Source organism: Ochotona curzoniae, unplaced genomic scaffold, assembly GCF_017591425.1.
Source record: "Ochotona curzoniae isolate NIBS_2020 unplaced genomic scaffold, NIBS_Ocur_1.0 contig_3520, whole genome shotgun sequence".
Classification (NCBI taxonomy): Eukaryota; Metazoa; Chordata; class Mammalia; order Lagomorpha; family Ochotonidae; genus Ochotona; species Ochotona curzoniae.
In genome coordinates, this window is record NW_024465894.1 from 4658532 (window position 1) to 4681584 (window position 23053).

General features: G+C 54.1%; 1 protein-coding gene across 1 annotated transcript in view; it reads left to right on the plus strand.

The window, feature by feature from the left end:
* The first annotated feature begins 11014 nt into the window (after positions 1 to 11014).
* The window catches only part of KCNB1 (potassium voltage-gated channel subfamily B member 1), a 74075-nt gene continuing 62036 nt past the window's right edge, over positions 11015 to 23053 (plus strand). The window contains exon 1 of the mRNA XM_040981060.1: positions 11015 to 11760. Within this exon, the coding sequence (XP_040836994.1) occupies positions 11194 to 11760 (567 nt within the window). The 5' untranslated portion in view covers positions 11015 to 11193. The remainder of the gene's footprint in view (positions 11761 to 23053) is intronic.

Here is a 23053-nt window from a genome sequence, read left to right on the forward strand (position 1 = left end):
CTGGAGAAAGTGCAGGCAGGTGGGTGGGGTCTCCAGGCCGGCGCGTGCAGGATGAGGAGAAGAAAAACACCCTCCCAGCTTTGAACTCTGGGGAGCATAGTTGTGCCCTGCGATTATAAACACCAGTTGGGAGGGATGTTCCCTGAGCCACTGTGGGAGGAGGGCTCCCAACAGGGTGGCCACAAGGCACCTTAGGGCTCCAGAGACTTCTAGCCAGGCTAGAAAAGGCTGTGGGACCTGGGGGCTTCTAGCACAGGCACAAGTTGTTGTTTGAGAAACAGTTGCCGAAGTTCACGTCGCATCATCCTTGGCGGGAGACTCAATTCAAAGGACCCTGCTTCTGTTGATTACTTGGAAGATTGAATCACACCAGGCTGCCATTGGCTAGGGTCTCTGGAACTTGCTGTCTGGCTTCACCCGGGTTTTGTTTTGCTCTGCTTCTGCATTCGAGACCCTGCTCTGACTCTTAGAAGCGACCATGTAGGAAGCGTTGAGGGGACAGCTAATGGGGCCTCATACCAAACTCACCTTCCAGCTCAAGTACACCACCATATCAGGGCTGCAGTCTTGGCCTTTAGAAGAAAAGCAGCTGAAGGGAGAAAGAGCTTCAGCCCTCGATGGCGACGGCAGATCTTATGAAGTCCAGTTCCTGCCTCTTGGGTACCCTTTCCATTCCTGTAGCAGTGTGTGGGCCTCTGGCAATGCAGCTCTGGAGAGAAGACGATTGTGCCCACTTTTCGGATGAGACAGACTGAAGGCTGTAAGCTGGTAAAACACAGTGTGTTGTTACGGGAGCAAATGCTCCATGGGCAGCTCTGTCTCCCTTGGCTCCATTGGGGGTGGGGGCGGGCCGGCTGTCTGTGGTCTAGAAAAACCACGTGCTCCCAAGGGCCATGGCACCCAACAAGACACAGCAACGTTGGTCACCAGGAGAGGAGGAGAACAGAGACCTCCAGGCCAGGTCTTGCCTCAGAGCAGTGCAGGCCTAGGGGGCTTCCCTAGCCGGCAGGCTGCAGGCTCCAGGCACATCCCTGGTGTTCCCAGACAGACGCTGTGATTGGCAGGAGGCCGGATATCCCCAGGGAAACCCATCTTCACGCTTGGGTGACCCCGCTGCTGCCTGCTTCTTAACTCCGCAGGCAATCAGAGCTGGCAGTCTCCTGTGGGAGGATGGAGACGGTTTCCATGGCAACTCTCAACTGCCTCCTCCTGGCTTAGAAGGGAAGGAAGAAAGTGGGCAGGAATAGCTGTAGGGCTGCAGCACTGGTGCACCAAGGAGGAGCCGCCTCCCTTGCTCGTCAGACCAGGGCTTGGCATCAGGAAGCCTGGTCTTGGCTCACCTGCATTCACCTGCCTGACTCCCCCTTGCAGGTGGCACCTGCTCTGAGAAGTGCGACCCTCCCGGGTCACAGAGAAAGTGCCTCTCACAGGCACCAGAGCTGCTGGAGTAAGTGCAGGAGTCGATGACTTAGACCTGTTCCATTCAGTCCTTTAGTGCCTGCTCATGGCGAGAGGCACATGCATGAGCCTCCGCTACAGGTGAGTTAAGTTGCCCTGACGTGACTGTCCTGAGCATCCCGCGGCTGCAGTACACCTGTTAGGAAGACTCCTTGCGCCGTTTGGTTACTTTGGTCACTATTCTCCTCACTTGCCATATTTTGTATTTTTTTTTTAACCAAACTGTCTTCCTGTAGACACATTCACTGTTCAAAAGTAAAAATAAGCCTGTTTAAAAAGGGGGACATTTTTTTTTTTCTATTGCTGCCAGAAATGGACAACGTGTCTCACTCGCAGTCAGGAATAGAAAGTGGCTATGAAATAGAAATATGCAGGGGCGGGAGGCTCTGGCTGGAGGCTGAGGCCAAGGTCCAGGGCCTGTGAGCTGCTTCTTCTCCCTGGCATAGCAGGTGTCAGCATTGCCTGCAGGCCCTACCAGCATCTCCCCAGTCTTTCTCCTTGACTCATCCCCAGGGGACACGAGGGTCGGAAGGAGCAGCAAGTGGCTCACCACCAAGACCAGCAGGGCCATCTGCACCCGGGAAGCCCCACCCCTTGACCTGGTGACATTCCATTCCACCAGCTTCTCTGAGAGTCAGAGCATCTCGCCAAAGTCACTGCTTTGTGACGTGTGTTCTTACACTCAGTGTCTCCTGAGAAACAGTGATTGTCAAGCCTTGCTGTTTTAATCAAGAGTTCCATTCTTCGTACACTATGGACAAATGAAAACATGCTGAAGTCTAATAAACCACCCTTATTTGTGCACCTGCTTCTGAGTGCAAGTTCAGTCTAAGGAATTGGCTCTGATCAACTGTGTCTGCAAGGGTGGGATCAGAGCCCGGGGATGGGGGTACAGAGCCTCCCCCTTCTGCATGCCCTACTCTGGTCAGGGCTCCCAGCCACACCTCCAAAGCAATTACTGGTACCCGCATTCTTGCAGAGGAAGAAACTGAGGGTCCCAGAGGTGGCTTGCCCAAGTCTATGAGGCTGGAAGTAGCCCCTGAGGTTGCTCTACAGCTTGGGACAGCAGCCAACCAGCAAGCATCCTTCCCACAGCAGTGGGGGACAGGGGGACCAAAAGTGCCTAGGGCTGGAGAGACATCTGGCGGCACGTAGACAGGAGCGCCTGAGCTGTGCCTGCACCGTCTCCAGCCGTCCTCAGAATGCATGCGTTTTTCTAATATAAGAAGAAAGGGGACAGGGAGTAACTCAGCGTTAGGAAAGATACCACAGGGAAGATGTTTTTCCTCTCCAATCTTTGAGTCAAAGTGGCATCCCAGGCACATGCTTCTCACATCAGTTTTCTTTCTCCTCTGGGAGGAAGTACTGGCATGCCTGGAGGGTGGTGGCAAGGGAGCGGGCCCTGGATCAGGCTGTGAGTGACAGACGTCTCAGTAACACAGCGACAGCCTGCCCGGGAAGTATCTACATCAAGAACAGTACACATTTCTTTTGCTTTCATGCAGGAGAGCAGAAGTGGTACAGCAACAGTGTAAATTGTCAGGCCTTTTATTTATTCCTCTTGTCTCTCGTGTTTCAGTAACCTATAGTTTCTACCTCAGGGGCCACCATGGCTCCTTGCAGTCCAGGCATTTTGCCCACATTCCAGCCAGCAGGAAGGAGAGAGGGGCAAAAAAAGGAAAAGAAAAAAAAACCCGCTTTTACTCCATTGGCCAGAACTTAATCACCTGACCCTCCCTTGCCTCACAGGAGGTTGGGAAATGTAGTTTATCTGGGATATCAATATATGTTCCCAGAGGAGTGCTCTGTGCCAGCTTGTGAAATGCCATGATGTGTTGTCCTGTCTAGCAGTTGTGAACTGAGCCGTGTGGCAGGGCCAGAGAGCCAGTGCTTGGCTTGCCTTATGGACCTTGTTTTCTGGGTCTTAGAAGTCTCAGGCTCTAAGACGTTGACCTTCATAATCCTGGACCATTCAAGTCAACGGGAAGATGCCTGGGTTAGAGTGTAGAAGTTAAGGAGCACAGCTGGATCGTTTCTCGGCCTTTTGGTTAAGATCAAGTGGAAGTAGGCGTTATGGTGCAGTGTGCTAGGTTTCCAACTGCAATGCCCGCATTCCATATGGCACCAGTTCAAGTCCCTGATACTCCATTTCCCATCCAGCTTCCTGCTGATGGCCTAGGGAGGCCGTGGAGGACGGCCCAAGTGCTTGAACCCCTGTACAAACACGGGAGACTCGAGTGGATTTCAGGTTCCTGATCTCTACCTGCCATTGCAGCCATTGGGGGAATGAACTAACATGGAAAGTCCTTTCTCTCTCTTGCCCTCCCCTGTCTCTCCCTTCAAATAAGTAAAGAATTTTTGAAACGAGGTTTTATTGTATTTTTATTGGAAAGGCAGATTTACAGAGAGGAGCAAGGCCATGGTCAAGAGCACTTTCCTGAGTGACAGCCACTCAGTGATGACATCATTTCCCTTGAGCCTTTAGGTGCCCCCGTCACCTCTCATAAGCAATTATTCCTACTCAGGCACTCACTGAGGGGGGCGGCGGGGGATTAATTAGCCTTGCTCAGAGCCCAGATGTGCCAAGAAATCTGAGAGGACACTCCATGGGATTATAAATAAATTATGGCTTCCAGCGGACAAATCTCTCGCCAATACCATCCAGAGGGGTGCTCACTGATGTTTATATGGGTGGGTTGAGCCAACTTGACCTCACTCGGCCTGAAAGAAAACTTGCAGTGCTTGTCAGCAGGATACTGTCCGCAAGGCATGGGCAGCAGCTCTGAGAATACGCTGGCCTGGGAGCCGGATGCCCTGGAGTTGGCTCACTGGTACCCTCAGTGGAGTTTTCTGTCTTCTCCACCGCTATGGGAGGTGGTTGTGGCTGAGACAAAATTGCAGTGGGGGTGTCCCTTGTCCATACAACATTCTGCACAACAAACAGGGACTTGGACCTGAGTGACCTCAGGGAGACAAGAAACCCATAGCCAGGAGGACAGTGCCTGCTGGCCACAGGGGGTCAGCCTTTTGGCTGTGCTAGCCAGAACCTCCGCACCATGCAAGTGTGCGATTCCAGAACGCGTCAGATCTATGCACTGTTCAAGAGAAGCCTCGATCCGTATTTTTGCATACACTCTTCTGATGTTTAAATATTGACTCAAAAATTTAAAAACAACACAGAATCCGCAGATCACTGACTCATGGCCTCTGCTCCCTGGCACTGAGGAGTGCCCGGCCAGCTGGACTGGGCTTGCTCACCCGCCATTTCCTTTACAACAAAAACTGCCCCTTAGCAAGCAACAAAAAGCTCTGTGGAGGAATAAAGGCCCGTGCACGGTTATGTCTACCTAAAAAGACAGAGAAGAGAGACCTGGCAGAGTAGGTGCACGGCTCCTCCAAAGCTGCCCCAAAGGATGCCGGGTCAAATCGGTTCATCAGCACAAGTTCAATATGCTCATGGGAAATAGAATGGAAAAATCAAGGTAAAAAAAATAATAATCCATATAATTTTTTTTCATAGTATGCATTTCCAAATCGAACTGTTTCCTTACAAGAAAAGATTTGCTTATTTATTTATTTGAAAGGCGCAGTGATAAAGGGGAAGGAACAGACACACAGAAAGATCTTCCATTTACTGGTTCACTCCTCAAGTGGCTACAATGGATGAAGCCCCTGGCTCCTGACTTTGGACTGGCCCAGCTTTGGCTATTGTGGCCATTTGGGGAGTGAACCAGCAGATAGAAGGTGTGTGTGTGTGTGTGTCCCCTTCTGTCTGTAATTCTTCCTCTTGAATAAAAACAAATCTTATTTTTAAAAAGTGGCAGCTTAACCCAATGCTGCCTCTATGCCATGAGTGCACAGGCAATCCACAGAGAACAACTCCTTAACGAAGAATGTCTTAGATTCATCGGTAATCAGAGCCATGCAAACCTAAACACCCTGAGCTGTTGCTCTGTACCAGCTAGATTGTCCAGCTCACGCATCTGGAAGATCCCACGAGTTGGCAGAGATGTGCAGCTGTGGGAACCCCTGAGCCCTGTTAGCTGCAGCCAGGGGTAGATTTGTGTAGCTGACCTGGACTTGGCTGCATGACATACACATGCATTCTAGGATGCTTCCATTCCAAAGCTGCAACAATTCCTTTCTCTATTAATTTATGTGTATTTTATTGGACAGACACTCAGGAGGAGACAGAGACAGTGAGAAAGAGGAGAGAAGAGATTTTCCACCTGCTAATTCACTCCCCCAGAGGTCCACAATAGCACAATAGCCAGGGCTGTGTCAGGTTGAAATCAGGATGCCAGAACTCTGGTGGGGTCTCCCATGTGGGTGGCAGGGTCATCACCTGTGCCTCCCAGAATCTGCATTAGAATCGGAAATGCAGCCAGACCTTGAACCCAGGGGCCCTGACACAGGATGTGGATCCCCAGTGATGCCTTCAGTGCTGCACCAAGCACTCACCCCCGCAGTGATCACACTGGCCCAGCAGCAGACGTGTGGGAGGAGGCTGTGGATCATTTGTTGTGGTGGCAGGAGTTTGGCGGTCATCCAGGTTGGCGTGTGGGGGGGGGGGGATGGTGAAGAGGAGACACACATTATTCATGGACACCATGCAGCTCTTAAGAGCAGCAAACTGGTGTATCCACAGCAACAAGACAGATCTTAGATAAACAGAATGAGATCTCTAACATAAACCACATATGCAGGTTTAAACACATGCCCAGGGGTGGGAGTTGGGCATAGCAGTAATGTCGTCGCTTGGGACACCTGTGTCTGAGTTCAAGTGCTGGTTCCACACCTGGTTCCAGCATGGTTCTCCACCCCGGAGGCAGCAGGGAACAGCTCAAGTCCCTGCCACACACGGGACATCCTGGTTGAGTTCTGGGCTCTTGGCTTCAGCCTGGCCCAGACCGGGCTGTTGTGGGTCTTTAGGGAGTGAATTTCAGAACGGGAAGTCTCTCTCTTTTTCTTTCTCTCTCAGCCTTTCATATAAATAAGAATAAATAATATTTTCAAAGATTTGATCATTATTTGCAAAACCAAACATTAACTGTGTTTTTCAAGGATTCATTCAATACACAACAATATAGGACAGTTGTAGACTTTGGGATAGAAAGGATATTAGGAGGCAGAGGAGAATAAAAATGAGCAAAAAAGTGAATAAGACAACATAGAAGACACAGTTATTACTTTGTCCTGTTCTGTCAGTGGCCATAGAAGAGGCGTGGAGCTCCGTGAGGATGGGGCTGTATTAGCTGTCCGCACTCAAGCCCCAGAATTGCCATGTGTGCAGGGACATAGGTGTGTAGTTAGCATGTGGAAGGGCCCACATACCAACCAATGAAGCACTGACAGGAGACCAGTGATGGTAGAAGTCTGTGAAATCTCCCTTTATTGCTCCTTCACCTCTCCTTATATACTCTTCCCCTCCAAGTTTTAACTTAGCCAGGAAGTTGGACACAGAAGAGTCCGGTTAGTCTAGGCGTTTTTAGCTACAAGCCCAGTTCCTGTTCCTGCCCATCCCAAGGAGCGCTAATCAACTCCTTAGCCCACAACTGCTGAGAAGTGCTGCGGAGGCTGCTCTGGCACTCTACAACCTAGGATATGGAGGACAGACTGAGAGACTCTGATTCTGGTTGTGCCAATCACTTTCCAGCAAGACAGGAGACAAGCCTCCAGGTCTCAGAATTTAGGTTTCCCCATCTGTCAATGCCCTCACCTGCTGGAAACCTCAAAGGCTGTTTGTAGCAGATTCACAGCAGCACCTGTGCCCCACTCCTCTGCACAGCACAGAGAAGGAAACCTCTTTTGGGAATTTTCTGGGTTACACCCGGAAGGCTGGATTCTGCAGGACTGCCCCCAGCCAAGCCACCAGAAGTCCTGACCATGCTACCTTCGAAACATGTCTAAAGCCTGACCACATCCTCCCACCTGTCGCCCTCCACCCTGAGCCCAGCTGTCATCAGTTGTCACCTGGAAAATGTTATCAGTCTCCCCTGTGGGCCTCCCCAGGGTGATGGGAATCTAACCCAAGGCAGCTGCTGCCTGGAACACTGCCCTCACTGAGAGGTAAACGCAGAGTGCTCAGCCCGCACTACCCTGCCCTCCCATCCCAGTCCTTCTGGTTTCCTCTGCGCCACGCACTCCACTTGCTGTCCTTTAAACACAGCTCATCCTCTTCTCCCGATGGCGTGTGCCTTGCTGCTCCCTCTGCCTGGGACCCTCTCCCCTCAGAGCCCCTCCCTGACTGCCCTGTAGCCTCACTATCAGCTTCTCTCCATGCTGTCCCACCGTTCATTTGGGTTAAACTTTTCTCAATCTCTAAAAAAAAAAAACCCTTGCAGTATTAGATGTCTGTCACCTCCCATGGATCTACAAATTTGGGGTTATGCTGGGGAACGTTTCAGCAGACACAAGACATGAACCCCTCTATGTGGCAATGACTCTGGCAGCCCTGGGGATTTGAGCTATACCAGGCAAAGACCAGAACAGTGAGACCAAATTGAAGGCAGCAGAGATACAAGTCTATGGGTTCTTTTTTGGGATAAGGATGGTGATGGAAGTGATGAGAAGCAGAGTAACAACTTAGGACAGGGGCTGGAGTTGTGGTGCAGCACTTTGAGCCACTGCCTGGGATACTGGCATCCCGTGTTGGAATGCTGGTTGCAGTCCCAGTTGCTCTGTTTCCGATCCAGCTCCCTGCTAATGTGCCGGGGATTCATGCACTTGAATCCTTGACACTCACTTGAGAGGCCTGAGTGGAGTTCCTGGCTCTTGTGACCATTTCAAGAGGGAACCAGCAAATGGAAAAGCAGCGTCCCTCTCTCTAATACATAATCTTTTAAGAATTGTAATAATATGCACAAATGGTTGGAACTGAATCCTTCAATTTTAGAAATGGAGAAAAGAAGCCAGAGAAAAGTCCCATGGTGTGGGAAGGCGGGTTCTATGTCTTGACCCAGCACCTGTCGACTCAACATGCAGTAAGGAAGTAGGTGGCCCTACTGTGGCGTGCTTGTGCAAGGCTTGCCCACTTCTCCAGGGGAATACTCCCATTTGTTTTTTTTTTTCTCCTTTTTAAAAAAATTATGTTTCCATTTTATTTGAAAGAGAGAGGATAGGAGCACGCTAACTTCCATCAACTGGTTTACTTCCCCACGTGGCCTGCAAAGCCAAGGCATAGCCGGGAGCCAGGAATTCCATCAAGGTCTCCACATGGCAGTGACCCAAACACTTGGTCCATCAACCTGATGCCTTGCAAGGTGCCCATTAGCAGGGCGCTGGAATTGGGAGTGGAGCCAGAACAGGATACAGCATTCTGATGGGGGCATCTTAATGGCTGGCTAAGTGCTGGTCCCTTAATGACTGACTCTGTAACGACTCCTGGGATTATTCCCTGAGTTCTGTCTCCTTTAGGGACAAGGTGCTCCAGGGGAAGACGAAGCCTTGTCTGAGCCTTCCACTGGCCTGGTGCATAGGAAACCCTCCATCACCCACGTTTCCACCTGCCACGAATGAATGGATCGGCCACGGGGCTGAGTAAGCCCGGCTTCCCACTGCCACGCACAGTCATGGCCCATTCAAGCCCCCCACTCAGGAACCCAGAGATCCATCCTGGGGTCAGGGTTTACATTCCAGCCCACGAAAACACTGGCGGTTTAAAGCTACCATCTGCCCTCGCCCTCTTTGCGGCTTCAGCATTTCCCCAGCGCGTGTCCCGGTCTTGCATTTATACGGGCAGTTCACAGGGGTGTTTGGGGGTGAGACGCCTGCGTGGTGCCTAGCACACAGTAGGAGCTCAGCGCACTCAGTGCACAGGGCGGAGGCGACGGGATCGCGGCCGGGTTGCGGCTGCAGCCCTGGGTGCTGACGGCGGGATCGCGCTTCTCCCTGTGCGCGCCAGCAGCCGGCGCGCCCTGGTGTCTCCTGCAGCCGGGCCGGATAGGCAGGAGTTAAGCGGCGTGCGCGCTTCCGACCCGCAGGTGGCGCCGTCCCGCCTCGGTGCCCCACTCCAGGCGCTCCGAAGTGCGGGACAGAATTGCAGCGATCCTAGCCGGAGCTCAGCCCCGACTTGTTGATCTCGTCCAGGCAGCCGCCGCCGCCGCGAGGGCCAGAGGAGGAGGCGCCTCCCGCTCGCGGTCCTGCCCCGTGCGCCCCCCGCGCCCCCAGCCAAGGAGAGCGCACCCCTGCCCCGCGGCGCCTGTAGCCCGGACGCATCGCCTGCCCGGCCGGGGTAGGCCCGGCCCTGCCCGGCCCCGGGACCGCCGCTGCCCGCGGGCGGGGGCGCCCGGGCGGCCGGGACGATGCACGGACCCTGGCCCCAGGAGGCGGCCGCCCTGGGGGTGAGTACTGGCGAGGTGGCTCGCCGCGGGGGCGCAGGGGGGCCTCGGGTGGGGTCTCTCCTGCCGCGGCTCGGCCTGTTGGTTTGCCCGGGCTCGGCGGTTCCATGCTGGAGTCGGGGGGTGGGGGGGAACGGGGGTCGGCTGGCGAGCAAGGACTAGGGCCTGGAGAGGCGCGCGGTCCGCATTCTGGGGCGAGGGCGCGTTCTCCACATGCTGAGGGCTCGGGGGAACCCCCCCAGAACCACCAGTGTCCTAGGGGAGGAGGGCGCGTTTTGAAAAGGCCAGAAAATTGAGCTCATTTCCCCGCCTCCCACCTCCCCCACCCCTTCCATTCCAAGCTCGGGGAAAGGCGCAGAACCCGGAGTTATAAAAAGCCATCGCCAGAGAGGAGCGAGGAGGAGGAGGAGGAGGAGAAGGGGGCGGGGAAGGAGCCTGAGGAGGACGGAGCAGGCGGTTCCTGCAGTAGGGTAGGGGGCGCAGGGGGAGGGGCGGGACCCTGGCCGGAGCTTGGCTTTGCGTCCGCACCGCTCACCTCCTCTCCAGAGCCAGCTCGGGGGAGAGGCTCCGGTGGTTTGGGGGCGAGAGGTCGCTCCAGGATAGAGAGGTTGTTGTGAACGCCCCTTCCGTGATGACATCTGACAGGCGCACTCCCAGGACCCCCACCCCCAAATCCTTTTTACGATTTGGAAACAGCAAACTCACTGTCATCTCCCTATATCCCCCTCCCCCCATTGTGTTGATCTTGAATGTGTGTGTGTGTGTGTGTGTGTGTGTGTGTGTGTGTGTGTGGTGAGGGGAATGGAAATGAGAACTTCTTTTAAAAAGGGAAGTTTTTATGCTGTGCCCCTCTCTACCCAGTGTGGGTCGGGACACGCCCGCCGGGGAGACCCACAGAAGAGCGAGTTTCAGCACTCGACGGGGCGGACAGCGCCCCGGGTGGCTAGGTCGCGCTGGGGCTGCGGAAACTGGGGTGGGGCCTCCCCTGCTCCAGGGGCACCCCCTGAGGCTCGCCCCTCCCCGCGTGCACCGAGTGGGGCGGGGTTCAGCACCGGCGGAAGGGACAGCGCCCGGCATCCTCCCCACCCTCTGAGCTGCTTAAGCGCCTCGAAGGTCAGGGCCAGCACCGTCCTGGGGGGGCGGGAACCTCGGTGGAAAAGGCGGGGAGGGGCTATACCCAACTCTGCACTGGCTGACCCTGCGTCCGCTTTCGTTTTCTGCCTCGCAGCCGTCGGGATGGAGGTGAGAAGACGGCCGTGACCCGCACCTGCTCCTCCGCTGCACCCCAGCAGCCCACAGCGCTCCCTGCCCCCCTCGCCCGCAGCAGCTGCGGGGCCTTGCGGTCGAGTGACAGCGGCCTGGGGGGGCGGGGGGGGCGGGTGCGGCCTGACCAGCGATGCCGGCGGGCATGACGAAGCATGGCTCTCGCTCGGCCAGCTCGCTGCCGCCCGAGCCCATGGAGATCGTGCGCAGCAAGGCGTGCTCGCGACGTGTGCGCCTCAACGTCGGAGGCCTGGCGCACGAAGTCCTCTGGCGCACCCTGGACCGCCTGCCCCGCACGCGGCTGGGCAAGCTGCGTGACTGCAACACGCACGACTCACTGCTCGAGGTGTGCGACGACTACAGCTTGGACGACAACGAGTACTTCTTCGACCGCCATCCTGGCGCCTTCACCTCCATCCTCAATTTCTACCGCACGGGGCGGCTGCACATGATGGAGGAGATGTGTGCGCTCAGCTTTAGCCAGGAACTGGACTATTGGGGCATCGACGAGATATACCTGGAGTCGTGCTGCCAGGCGCGCTACCACCAGAAGAAGGAGCAGATGAACGAGGAGCTCAAGCGCGAGGCCGAGACACTCCGTGAGCGCGAGGGCGAGGAGTTCGATAACACGTGCTGCGCGGAGAAGCGCAAGAAGCTGTGGGACCTGCTGGAAAAGCCCAACTCCTCCGTTGCCGCCAAGGTGAGCTTGGGGTGCTGGGTTCCTGTGGGCGGTGGTGGGGGGGGGGGCTCCAGCTTAGTTCCTGAAGATGAAGACCAGGCTGCGACCCCAGAGGTGAGTCCCGGGGTGGCACTGCACCCTCCTTTTCTCACACAGTTTTACACTCCTGCTTTGCTGGAGAATGGGGTGCACTTACACTTTTAAAGAGCTGCCGTGGTGGCTGCTAAGGGAGAGCGCAGACAGACAGACCGTGGAGCGTTACAAGATGGAGTCACAAAGGGCTCCCGGTGAAGCCCGCCTTCCAGGCTGCACATACTTGTTGGGTGTTGAGATGCCGTTAGGTGGTTTTAAGGTAGAAGGACTCTGTTGGGTGGTTGTGGCCATGCCTGTCGTGTGCTGTCCCTGTGGTTGCTTGTGACCTGGGGCCACCCGTGTCTTGACTGATATTTGTTGGAGTTTATTCCCAGAATGATTTGCTGCAGTTTGTAAAGTGGCTTTTTCTGTTGGAAGACAATGTGAATTTCACAAAAGGAGTGAAGAGCAAGAGGAGGAGGAGGAAGGCAGCCCAGCATCCGGAGTGGGCTGCTGGGAGCTGGCAGAGGCTTGGAGAGATTGAGGGAACCTTGGGTGAGGGTCACTGCAGGCCAGGAGGCCGCTGGTGGATAAGTCGTCGTTCTGAGTCAGGCTGGGATGCCTAGGGAGGTGGGCGGGGGCTGTCTCCCCATGGCCGCATGCTGCTGGCTACTCCACTGCCAAGGGTAACACAGTGTGTCCGGGGCTCTCAGAGAGCCCAGGCGAGGTCCAAGGGGAGGCCAGGGAAGAAAAGTCTTGCTGTGGAGATCCTGTCAGACCCGGTTGGAGAATGGAACTGCCTGCTTGCTGAAGCGGGGACGGAGTGGGTATTTCCCGGCAGGACAAGGCAGCGAGGAAGTGTGCCCTAATGAGTAAGCCAGGCCAGCTTGGGGCCAGCCTGGCTCCTTGGTGGGGTCTTGTGACTCCGTGAGCCCCTCCAGAGGAGGTACACGGTCTCAGCCAGGTCCTTTTCCAGCTTCTGGCTGCCCAGGGAGAGGCCTCACAAGGTGGCAGGAGGGGGTGGCCAGGGAGAGGTGGAGGAAGCACTCCTATGGCCCCCTCCCCTCTAAAGAGGATGTGGAGCTTCCTGGGCGTGGCTTCCTCCTTGCCTGTAGCACCCCAGGTTCAGCTCTTTAAGACCGCTTCGCTCACCCTTAACCGGCTTAGGATCAGCCAACTTAGTTTGCTATTTCCAGGTCTGACACGGGTTTCCCCCGCTCCACGCCTCACTCAGGACCCAACGTGACTTTCCATCTCCTCCCAGAACTGTCCGGAAGCTGTGAGATGGAGGGGCTGGAGTGGGAGGGGGTTTGCCTTCGCATGTGGATGAGGGGGAGACAGGCAGGGTTGGGTTGTGCTGGGAGTCTGTTGTTTGGAAATAAACAGGCTCCCTGTTCCCCTGGGTTAATCCGCTCCCAGGGACAGGGACGAGCTTTGTGACCTCTCTGTGATCCTAGACCAGGGCTGTCAGCTCACATTCCCGGCAGATGGTCTGTCCAGGATCTTTACAGCCAGAGCTGAATGGGGGAGCAGGCAACTCTTTAGACCTCCGTGATGCAATCCTGGCTGGCCCTGATGGCCGCCCTGCACCGCCTCTCTGTCGTGACCACATCTCTCGCAAAGGGGGTGGCTCAGAGAGGTCAGACGTCTCTCTGCAGGTCACACGGTGGTATACAAATGTGGTGTCAGACTCCCTTGTATGTACAAGTGCCACAGGCTCCTCCTCATTGCCTTTTGCTTTTGGCCCCTGCCATCTAGTCCTTACACAGCAGCCATAGCAAGCTCTCCGAGATATAAATCGGATCACATGAATCAGAAGAGATGCAGACACGGTGGCTGTGCCATGCCTGGGGCCTGTGAAGTCCAACCTCCGCAGATTCTGAGCTCTCCTCTTCCCCTCTTTGGTTCCCTCAGTTCTGCCCGCCAGCCTTTCACGATTCCCTAAACTGGCCAGGGGCGTCCCACCCCAGGACCTTGACACCTTCTAACCCCACTGCCTGCTGGGCTGTCTCCCCAGCTTGTCCCATGGCCAGCCCCTTCTCGCCGTTCGTCATCTGAATGGGTCTCCACTGATATTTCCCCTCCTCGGAGCTCTCCTCTGACCCTCGTCTTGGATGGCCTACTGGCCTTTCTCTTGGCCACATTCCATGGTGTCTTTCTTGCGTGGACTTTCAGCGCCATTGGCTTCCTGGTGTCTGTCTGGTTCACACCCACCAGATCCCAACACCCACAGTGATGCTTGGCACAGAGGAACTCTGTGCTTGCTTATGGTGACAATGAGTACAGGGAGCCCTGTGTCTGTGTCTCGGGGCTGGAGGACCTGTCACTCCTTCCTCCCTGCCCACTTGGAACCCAGAACCCAGTGCTGCTGGCCTGCCCCAGTCGTTTGCACTGTGCCGGCCTCATCCTTTCAGCTCGGTTCCGTTACCTGGCTCAAACACAAGGCAAGGCCTGTGGGAATTTAGGCTGTAGGTTGGGAGGCTTGCATGGAGGATCATTTCCAAGTGAGAGGCCAAATTGCCTGCAGGAGCAAGGGCAAACCCAACACTGGGCTTGACCCCCAATGCACCTCCCCAGGTCTTGCCTGCAGGCACTTTTTGTCCCAGCCACCCAACCTGCAAAAAGGAGATGCAAAGCCCACTTTGCCAGGTTGCATTGGGAAAAATATAGCTTAGTGCCTGCTGCCGTGGTAGGGGATGGCGTCCTCTTTCTCCCAAGCTGGGTGGGCTGAGTTGCCCCAGACTCTTTCCTTGTGATGGCTGCAGCCCGGAGGCTGAGCCGATGCTGTGAATAATTGATGGGATGTTCTGGCAGCTTTGAGACAGACCAGAGCCCGGGCCCCAGGCTTCCCCGCCAGGGGAGCGAAAATCAAAAACCATTAGGCAAAAGGCAGCATGATTGATTGCTGGAAGATGGGGTCATCCCTGTCGTGAGGGTTGTAGGATGGGGGGTGGGGGCCACCAGCAGGTTTCTGCTTTCTCGGAAGGTTCAGCAGCCTTTCTCAGCAGAGGAGGGGAGAAGTGATTGAGCAGGCCTGGCGTGACTGCGTTCCCTGGAAGGGTCCCCGGTGGAAGTGCCAAGAAGACTGCCATCGAGTGAGCCTAGTGCTGATCAGTGGTGGTCTGTCAGCTCGTTGAGATCCTTCTAGCAGTTCTACCTGGTAGCCACTTAGGGACACTTCGGGCTGCAAGTAACAGCAAAGAAACTGCGAAGCAGCTTCTGAGATGAGGAAGAGGCATCGTGACATGAAACATATAGTTCCAGGGTCACTGGATTTGAGTTAAATTCTTGGCTCAACCATGCTCTCAGGGTTCTGTGCTCTTCCATGCTCCCGCTCCTCCAGCTCTAGCAGGTGCTTGGTTCTCAAGCTTGAGGCCTCTGGTCACAAGGTGGCTGCCCAGTTCCAACCCTCCAACGTCCAGTGCAAGAAGAAGGACATGTGTTCCTGTGCACCATTGTCCTTTTTTCTCTCTGTTAGCCGGACTTTTACTGGGCACACTAACAGTATCAGATCACATCCTTGTGCTCCAGCTTTGGGGTGAGGGATGGGGGTACCTGGGAAAGCAAGTACACTTGGTGAGTGATGTTGAGACGTGTTTATAGCAGAGGAACAGGGCCTCAGGTACCATCCGCAGCCCGAGCTCACACACTCCAATGCTCAGGGAATAATTGTTGAGGAAATGAAAATGGGCAGAGGCGGGGTTTGAACCCAAGTTTGTCTGGTGCCCAAGCCTGTGCCTTAGAGCCCTCGGGTCTCTGGCAGGTCATTGAGCTCTCTGAACTTTAAGGAGCTGATGTGCATGTTGGTGACAATTGCTGGGCTTGCCGCTTGGGACAGTTTGGATGCAAGGAGCAAGCACTGGTAAGGATGGGTAGTTTCTCACGACTTCACTGTTGTTACTGCATCTGGAAGTGGAGCTACCCTTTAACAGAACAGTGGCAAGGATTCCACCTGCTGTTGAAGAATGACTCCTGCAGTTCACCAGCCCTGGGTCATTTCTTGTCTGCCTTGCTAGCTGGGGATGTGACCTCGGGTATTCCTTTACATCTCTGGGTTTCAGCTTCCCCCTGTAGGAAATGGGTTGTGGAGGGCAAGCATGGAGGGCTTGCTGGGAGGTGACCCATATAAAGAGCCTGTTACCAGGGCCGCATTTAGTCATGGTGCTGTGAGCAGGACTGTCTCACTGAGGCACTGACCCAGCTGCACCCCCAGCCACCAGTAGCCCATCAGGGTGTTGATTGTGGGGTCACTGCCCTATAGTCTGTTGGGATTTCACACCTCTAACATGTTGGTACTTTTGTTTCCTGGGCTGAGCTGGGAGGATGTCTATTCCATCATCAAGAAAGTCGAGGGACCAGCTTGGAGTCCTGGGGCTGTCTGGTTCTACTGGCCCCACGTTAGTAGGATAATAAGAGGATCTTCCCAAATCCCACGGGAGAGGTGGCTTTTGAAAAAAGTAGGCGTGGATTTTTTAAAAAATGCACTGAAATTAACTTATGAGCTAATGACTCAGTCCTGGCTTTGGGGTCACATGGACGTGATTTGAATCCTGCCCCCTCCCTTTTCCTCACTGAGAATGTTGCACAAGCAGCCTTGCCAACCATGGTCTCCAGACCCTAATCTGAAAATGAGGCTGGACGTAAACCCATCCCACAACAGGCACATACTAATATGCCAGTGACGTGCTGAAGCCCTGCCTGGGGAATGCTGTGTCCACTTGAGAAGGGACAGCCTGACACAGAGGTGCAGAATGCATCACTGACCTATTTGGGCCACATGGCAAGTCTGTGAAAGGTCAGGGGCCGTCCAGAAGCCTTGCTGACCTACCCCCTGCCCTGTCTTGGCTTCCCTTCAAGGCCCAGGGAGCGTACCATTGCTCCTGGATACTTGACTGTAATCCTATCTTGACAGCCTGGTCTCTCTGGGCTTTTGAAAGGGTTTGATGAACTGGATAAGGGCAAAATGCTGAGGAAGGAAAAACTCTGGCCAAAAAATGAGCAGTTTGGCCAAAGCTTAATTAACTGGAAGAGAAGTAGCATGCATTAGGTACCAACTCAATACCCAGCACTTTGTATCCTTCTCGCATCCCCCATAGAGTCATGGATGGACTCTTAGAGCTGGATCGTCCAAGTCCTCTGCCCACTAACCACATCGTGGTTTGGACAGGGTTCCTTCAGCCAGCAGCAGTCCCAGGCCACAGCAGTGCCTGCTCCCCTGTGTGAGTGAATGCTCACACAGAACAGGGCCCAGTGGGCAGGTGGGCAGAAAGCCCTCAGTTGCTGGCAGGTTATTTTCTGCTTTGTAATTGTCATCTTAGGGAATCCTCCTGGCAACACTACAAGATAAATAAGTTCCTCTTCCAAACATGACTGTTCTTTTAACATGAGGCCTGCATCACATGAGCCTAGATGCAGTATCTGGCCACTGAGAGTCCAGTGGAGGCAGGGAACTCATGACCGCTCATGCTGGTGCTGCAGCTCCCCATTCCCGGGTATATGTTCAGCTCTGGCTCCTGGGAGAGAACAAACTCTCATTGCCATTCGCGTGCTAACACACCCTGTTTGAGTTCTTTCCCTGTGTCATGTGCCTTTTCTCCCACTGCAATTTTCTGGGTTGACTTCCTGGGTAAACCACTGTACTCAGGTCCTTGTCTGACAACCTGGCTCTGGAAAACCCAGCCAAAGAGCATGTGGAAGGAACCTCATTTAACCAGAAAATTCCAGTGTTGGGGAAGCTAGGGAGGGGTCTTAGCACCAAGCCCCAGGTTGGGGGTGAGGAATTATCCTCAGACAAGAAATTTTAGGGCTGACTGGATGGATGGGTGCTATTAGCAATAGCAGCAACACCATAGCTCTCCATTGTGCACAAAGCAAAGGGCATCTGACTGATGGGGTTGCCCAGTTAGGGAGACGTCATCATCTTTGTCTCACAGTGGAAGCTCAGAGAGGTCATGTCGTGGACCAGGGTCACTCAGCAAGTGGGAAGGCTCTTGAAACGGACTCTCCCCAGGACTCCCTAACTGCTGAGTCCATGACTTTGGCCTCCAAGAAGTGAAAAGCGAGTTCCAGGGGTTTCATTCCCCAGGCTGGGGAGATGCTGAAAGGTGGTGACATTTCCGCCCAGCATCTCCCACCCGACTCGGGAGAGTCCCTGTCTCCTGATCCAGCCTGGCCTTGTCTCCAAAGGCTGCTGGAGGCGGCTGCTGGAGATACAGGTTTAGCATGGAGCTGGACTTACACAATATCCAAATACTGAAGGGCTGTGTTCTCCCTGCAGTGGGAACCTCCTGGCTTGGGTGTTCCTGGTCTAAGTGGACATGACTGTAGGGCCAGGGCAGGAGGAGCACCCAAGCCCCTATTTGGGGAATGGGTGAAATGGGAACCAAAATTTGCATGTGACTATCCAGGGTGGCTATTTTTTTATGTTCCCCTCCTCCCTGCTTGACATAGATAATGAATAAGACATCATGTTGACTTGTGAGACATAGTAAGGTATGTTCTGGACTCAAGTCCCAGTTTCTACCTCTCCTCTCTGTGACCAAGGAGGAGTGGGGGTAACCACAGCTAATCACGGATCAGGGCTCCCAGTCCAGGCTGCACACTGGGGTCACTTCTGCTTGGGAAAACGGTGGAAACACAACCCTCATTTGGTTTTCTAAAAGTGAGGGTAAAGGGCATAAAAGCTGAACTTCACTGTCATAGCCATTTCAGTGGCATTAAGCACTTTCATACTGTCGTGACCCTAATTTCGAGGACTTTTCCATGTTGTAAAACAGAGACTCTGCCCGTTGCTGCCCCCACCCCCAGCCTTCGGCTTTTTGTTTGTGAACTTGACCCTTACAGATCCTTCATGATGTCACTCAGTGTGATACTCTCAAGGATGCTCCGTGTCGTGGTGTGCGTCAGAATCTGCTTCCTTCTTAAACGCTGAATAATATCCTGTGTGTGTCGCTTCCCCGTTCATCCACCGATGGGCACTTGATTGCTTCCCCCTTTGGGCTGTTGTGAATAATGATGCTAGGAACGTGCACAGGCCCACGTCTCTTCAAGTCATTGCTGTCAACTCTTTTGAATATAGACCCAGAATTGAAATATGAATATTCTATTTTTAATTTTTGGAGGAACTTCCCACTGTTTCTCTTGTGGCTGTGTTGTTTTATGTTGCCACTGATGGTGAATAGTGGTTCCAATTTCTCTGTCTTCTAACTGGGGTTATAATATATGTATGTATAGGTATATATACTTTAAATTGTATTTACTCACTTGAGAGAGAGGAAGAGGGAGAGAGAATGAGGGTGAGCTCCTGTTTACAGGTTCAGTTCTCAAGTGCTTGCAATGGCGAGGGCTTGATTGGGACGGCTATGGAGAGCCAGGAGCTCAACCCAGGTCCTGCTCGAGGGTGCCAGTGGTCCAAGTCCTGGAGCCATCAATGCTGCTTCCAAGTCTGCAGTAGCTGGAAGCCAGAGGCAGGTACCGTTGTGAGGGACAGCCAGGCGCCTGCTGAGTTTCTGTTTTGTTGATGCTGCCCTCCAAGACTCCCCGAGAGGGTGTGGGGGAGGAGGCATGGCTTGCACTTTCCCAGGGATTGGTGCCACAGAGCATTTCTTCTGTGTTTGTGGGCCACCCGACTGTCACCTTTGGAGTGAATTGGTGTTTCTGCCCCTGAGCTACAGGTTGCTGCAGGTGAATTCCTTGTCGGACACCGGCTTTGCCAGCATTAATGTTCTGCAAGTCACCTGGCTCTCTCTGTAGGCGTGGCCTCCCAGGCTCAGGAATCTATTTGGGTGAAGTCTTATGTGTCTGTTTCCTCTTTGGTCACCTGTGCTTTTTGCTGTCACCTCCGGGGGAATCACTGCCCAAACCATGTGGCTATGAAGCCTTCCTCCTGTGTTTTAAGAGTTTCAGAGCTCACCTTTCGGTCTCTGTGTTGGAAAGTAGGGAGGTAAGGAACTGATTTCTTTTCTCAGCATGTGACTGCCCCATTTTTCCAGCCCTGTGTAGCCCTTGGTGACTCTCGCTCGGCCTGGGCAGCCCTGGGAAAGCCCAGCCACAGAGGACAGATCAGCAATGCACAGTGCTGGGCACCCACTGTGCTCCCTATTGTAGTTGTTGGCACCAGTGGACTGTCCCCAACTCACCCAGCATGCTGCCACTTCCTCTTGCACACGTGAGAGCCTGGCAGAACATGCATGTGAGGGAGTGATGCAGGCGAGTGACACAACCAGATTGGGACCCTTTCCCGGTGTCTCTATGACACCTCCCTGCCCTGTCCAGTGCTGCCCACCAAGACCACGGCAGGTGGCTCCTCCTGCCCCACCCTGCAGTCTCCCCTGTTGCCCACCTTGTAAAATAAAATCATCTCACCCCCCAACTCAGAACCCTCCTGGGGTCCCCATTTCATTCAGAGGTAAAGCTAAAGTCCTCATATGGCCCACGGGCTCCATGACCCAGCATCCTCTCCACCTCTCACCCCAGTTCTCTCCCACTTCCTTCCCCACTAGCCTCCCACCACCATGGACTCGCTCCTGCTCAAGGCCTGTGCACTGGCTGTTCCTTCTGGGCTATTCAGGTCCGAGCCCACAGTCTTCTCAGCAAGGCCGGCCCTGGCCCTTGCACTGCTCCTACCCACCTCACTTTCTGCCCCTGGGGCCTACTGTATTTGCTCCCCCCATGACAAGTGTGTGATCTCTAAATTATGCGGGCTGTTCTTTTCCCTGCTTCCAAGGGCAAGGACTTCGTCCATTTTGTGCCTTGTTGTGTTGTCTGTGCCTGGAACAGTATCTGTGGTGGAGTGGGCACTAGAGACATGTGTTAAGTGAATGAAGGACATTATCCGGGGACTGATTTAGAAAAGGGTTTTGCAACAAAAGTCCAGGGCTTTTGCTGCCACACTGCTGGACAATTGATGCTGCCCTGCCCTGGCCACGCTCTGGATGCAGAATGTGCCTAGAGTCTGGCCTTGGACCTTGGTACATATGACAACTGGGAGCCGACGAGAGTTTGGTGACGGTAGGGTGGTAGGGTAGAGGGTGCAGTGCACTGCAGGGTGTTGGGGACATTCCTGGTCCCTAAGCACTAAGTGTGCCTGGAGAAGGCACATAGCCATTAAAGAGTTGACAGCGAGGAAGAGGAGGGTGCAGGCAAGTCAGAGACATGTGGCTGGATTGGGAATCTATTGCAACGGGGGCAGGGCAGGGCAGTTGCTTTTGAGTTGTTATGTGGATACCACAGACCTGGCCCACAGTGATGTGTGGATGCTGTGCAGCAGCCTCCCTGGTCCAAAGCCCACCTCGGCTGCATCTGAGCTGCATGGCCTCTGGGGGAATGGTGGATCTTCTCTGGGCTTTTCACTGATCCTTAGTTGGGAACCTCACAGCTACCAGAACTGTGGTGACAGTTCTGTATGAGGTGCCCCAAGCAGTGCCTGGCACCCAGGAGTGCTCTGTGCATGGTAACCATGGTGACTGTCGCCGTTCTATGTTTGCTAAATGAATGCACAAGCACGTGTGATGACCTGCTGATGTTTGACCAGAGGAGACTCTTACAAGCTCAGGGTCTCCCAAGTGCACCTGTCTCCTTTGGCCTTCCTTGTCTCCTCCCTGCCTGTCACCTGCACACTGGCTGGGTAGGAGGAAGTGGCTCTTGGAACTCCATTCACAGAGAGGAGAGATGATGCAACTGCTGCACCCATGACCTGCTCCTTTGCACCCTGTCGCACCACCCTTGCTTCGCCATGAGACTGGTCTTTACCTGATGAGAATGAGGGCTTCATGAACTCTGAGTGGATGTTCTTGTATTAGCTACTCCTGCCAGGCCATGGCCCTGGAATGAAGCCACACTTCATGGTAGATGGTCATGGTATTTTCTCAGAAGAGTCCTCCTGAAACCCTTCCTTACCCCAGCCCCTGATGTGGCTTTGCAGCCTCCACATTACCTGAAATGACTGTGCCCAAGTGTAGCTGGGGCAGGGAGAAGTTTTAGACCCTCCGCCATCATCATCACATGCCATCGTTTTTTGATGGGAACATGGTATCTTCTCCATGTTCACCAAGGTTCTATTGGCTGCCGCCCTCAAACCATCCCTGTGTAAAATTGGGCCTCTGTATTGGACTCTGTTGGGGAGGGTTGGCTGAGCAGAGGAACTGCTGTTTAGTAGGCACTCCAGGCTGGATATAGGAAGCCCATGGTGGCAGTGTGGGTCGGACCTGCCACAGCAGGTGTCCTGGAGAGTTTAAGGCTGGATACTGGGGCCAATGCCCAGATGTGGGTGGGCTGGGAAAGGGCCTAGCTGTCGGAGGAAAGATGACTAAGTTGACCACACTGACGGCGGAAGTTAGACCATAGATTTAAGCCAAGTAAGAAGGACAGAAATTGAGTTCTAGGGGCATGTCTTAGCCTCCTAGTGCTCAGTCGTCCCTCACTCCTGCTGAAGCGTCCTTTTTCCAGCACTGCTGTCAAAAGGTGACCTGGACTGGGCCGGTACTGACCAGGAGCCCCAGAGCCATTCTTTGGGAATCGGACCCTCAGCTTCCCCTGGGAGGATTGAGGAGGCAAGAGCTCTATCCACACACGGCTAGGTCTTTGCATTCTGTCCATGGAAAATGTTCCCTGATGGCCACAGGGGCCAGGCACATGAGGACCAGGGGTCCAGGACATAAATCCCAATCTAAAGGCAGGAGACCCACATGCCCACTCCAGCAGGTGGACAGGCAAAGGGATGAACTTCTTCATCCCCCATCTTTTTGCGTAGTCAACCCCTTAGCAAATGGGGTGACCAAGCTCCCCTGATGCAAATGCTGAGCTCACCCAGATAACCTCTCACAACCCCATCTGGAGTGGACTCAGCTGGCTACCCATTGGACAAGCCAAGTTGCACACAAAGTTAGCCATCCTGTCCCACTCTCTTCTTCCAATCCACAGCATCGGGTGGAGCCCAGAGTAGCAAATATTTGTTGAATGAATGACAGGTGGGACTTGGTTCCAAAAATCAAGACACTTTATGCCTGGTAGATGCCAACGTGAGTTAGGGAAGTTCCAGGTAAATCCTACACTTGCTAGCTAATGCATTTCAAATGGAATAGAAAGGCAAAAGCTGCTTGAGTGCCTGGAGAAGGCCCTCGATGTTGAGTCATCAAACACGACAGGCTCCAAGCCTCAGCTCCCTCATCTATAAAGTGTAAGTCATGAATCCCCTGGGTGGCCGGAGGACTGGGCAAGATAAGGCAGTGAGCACTCAGCCGAG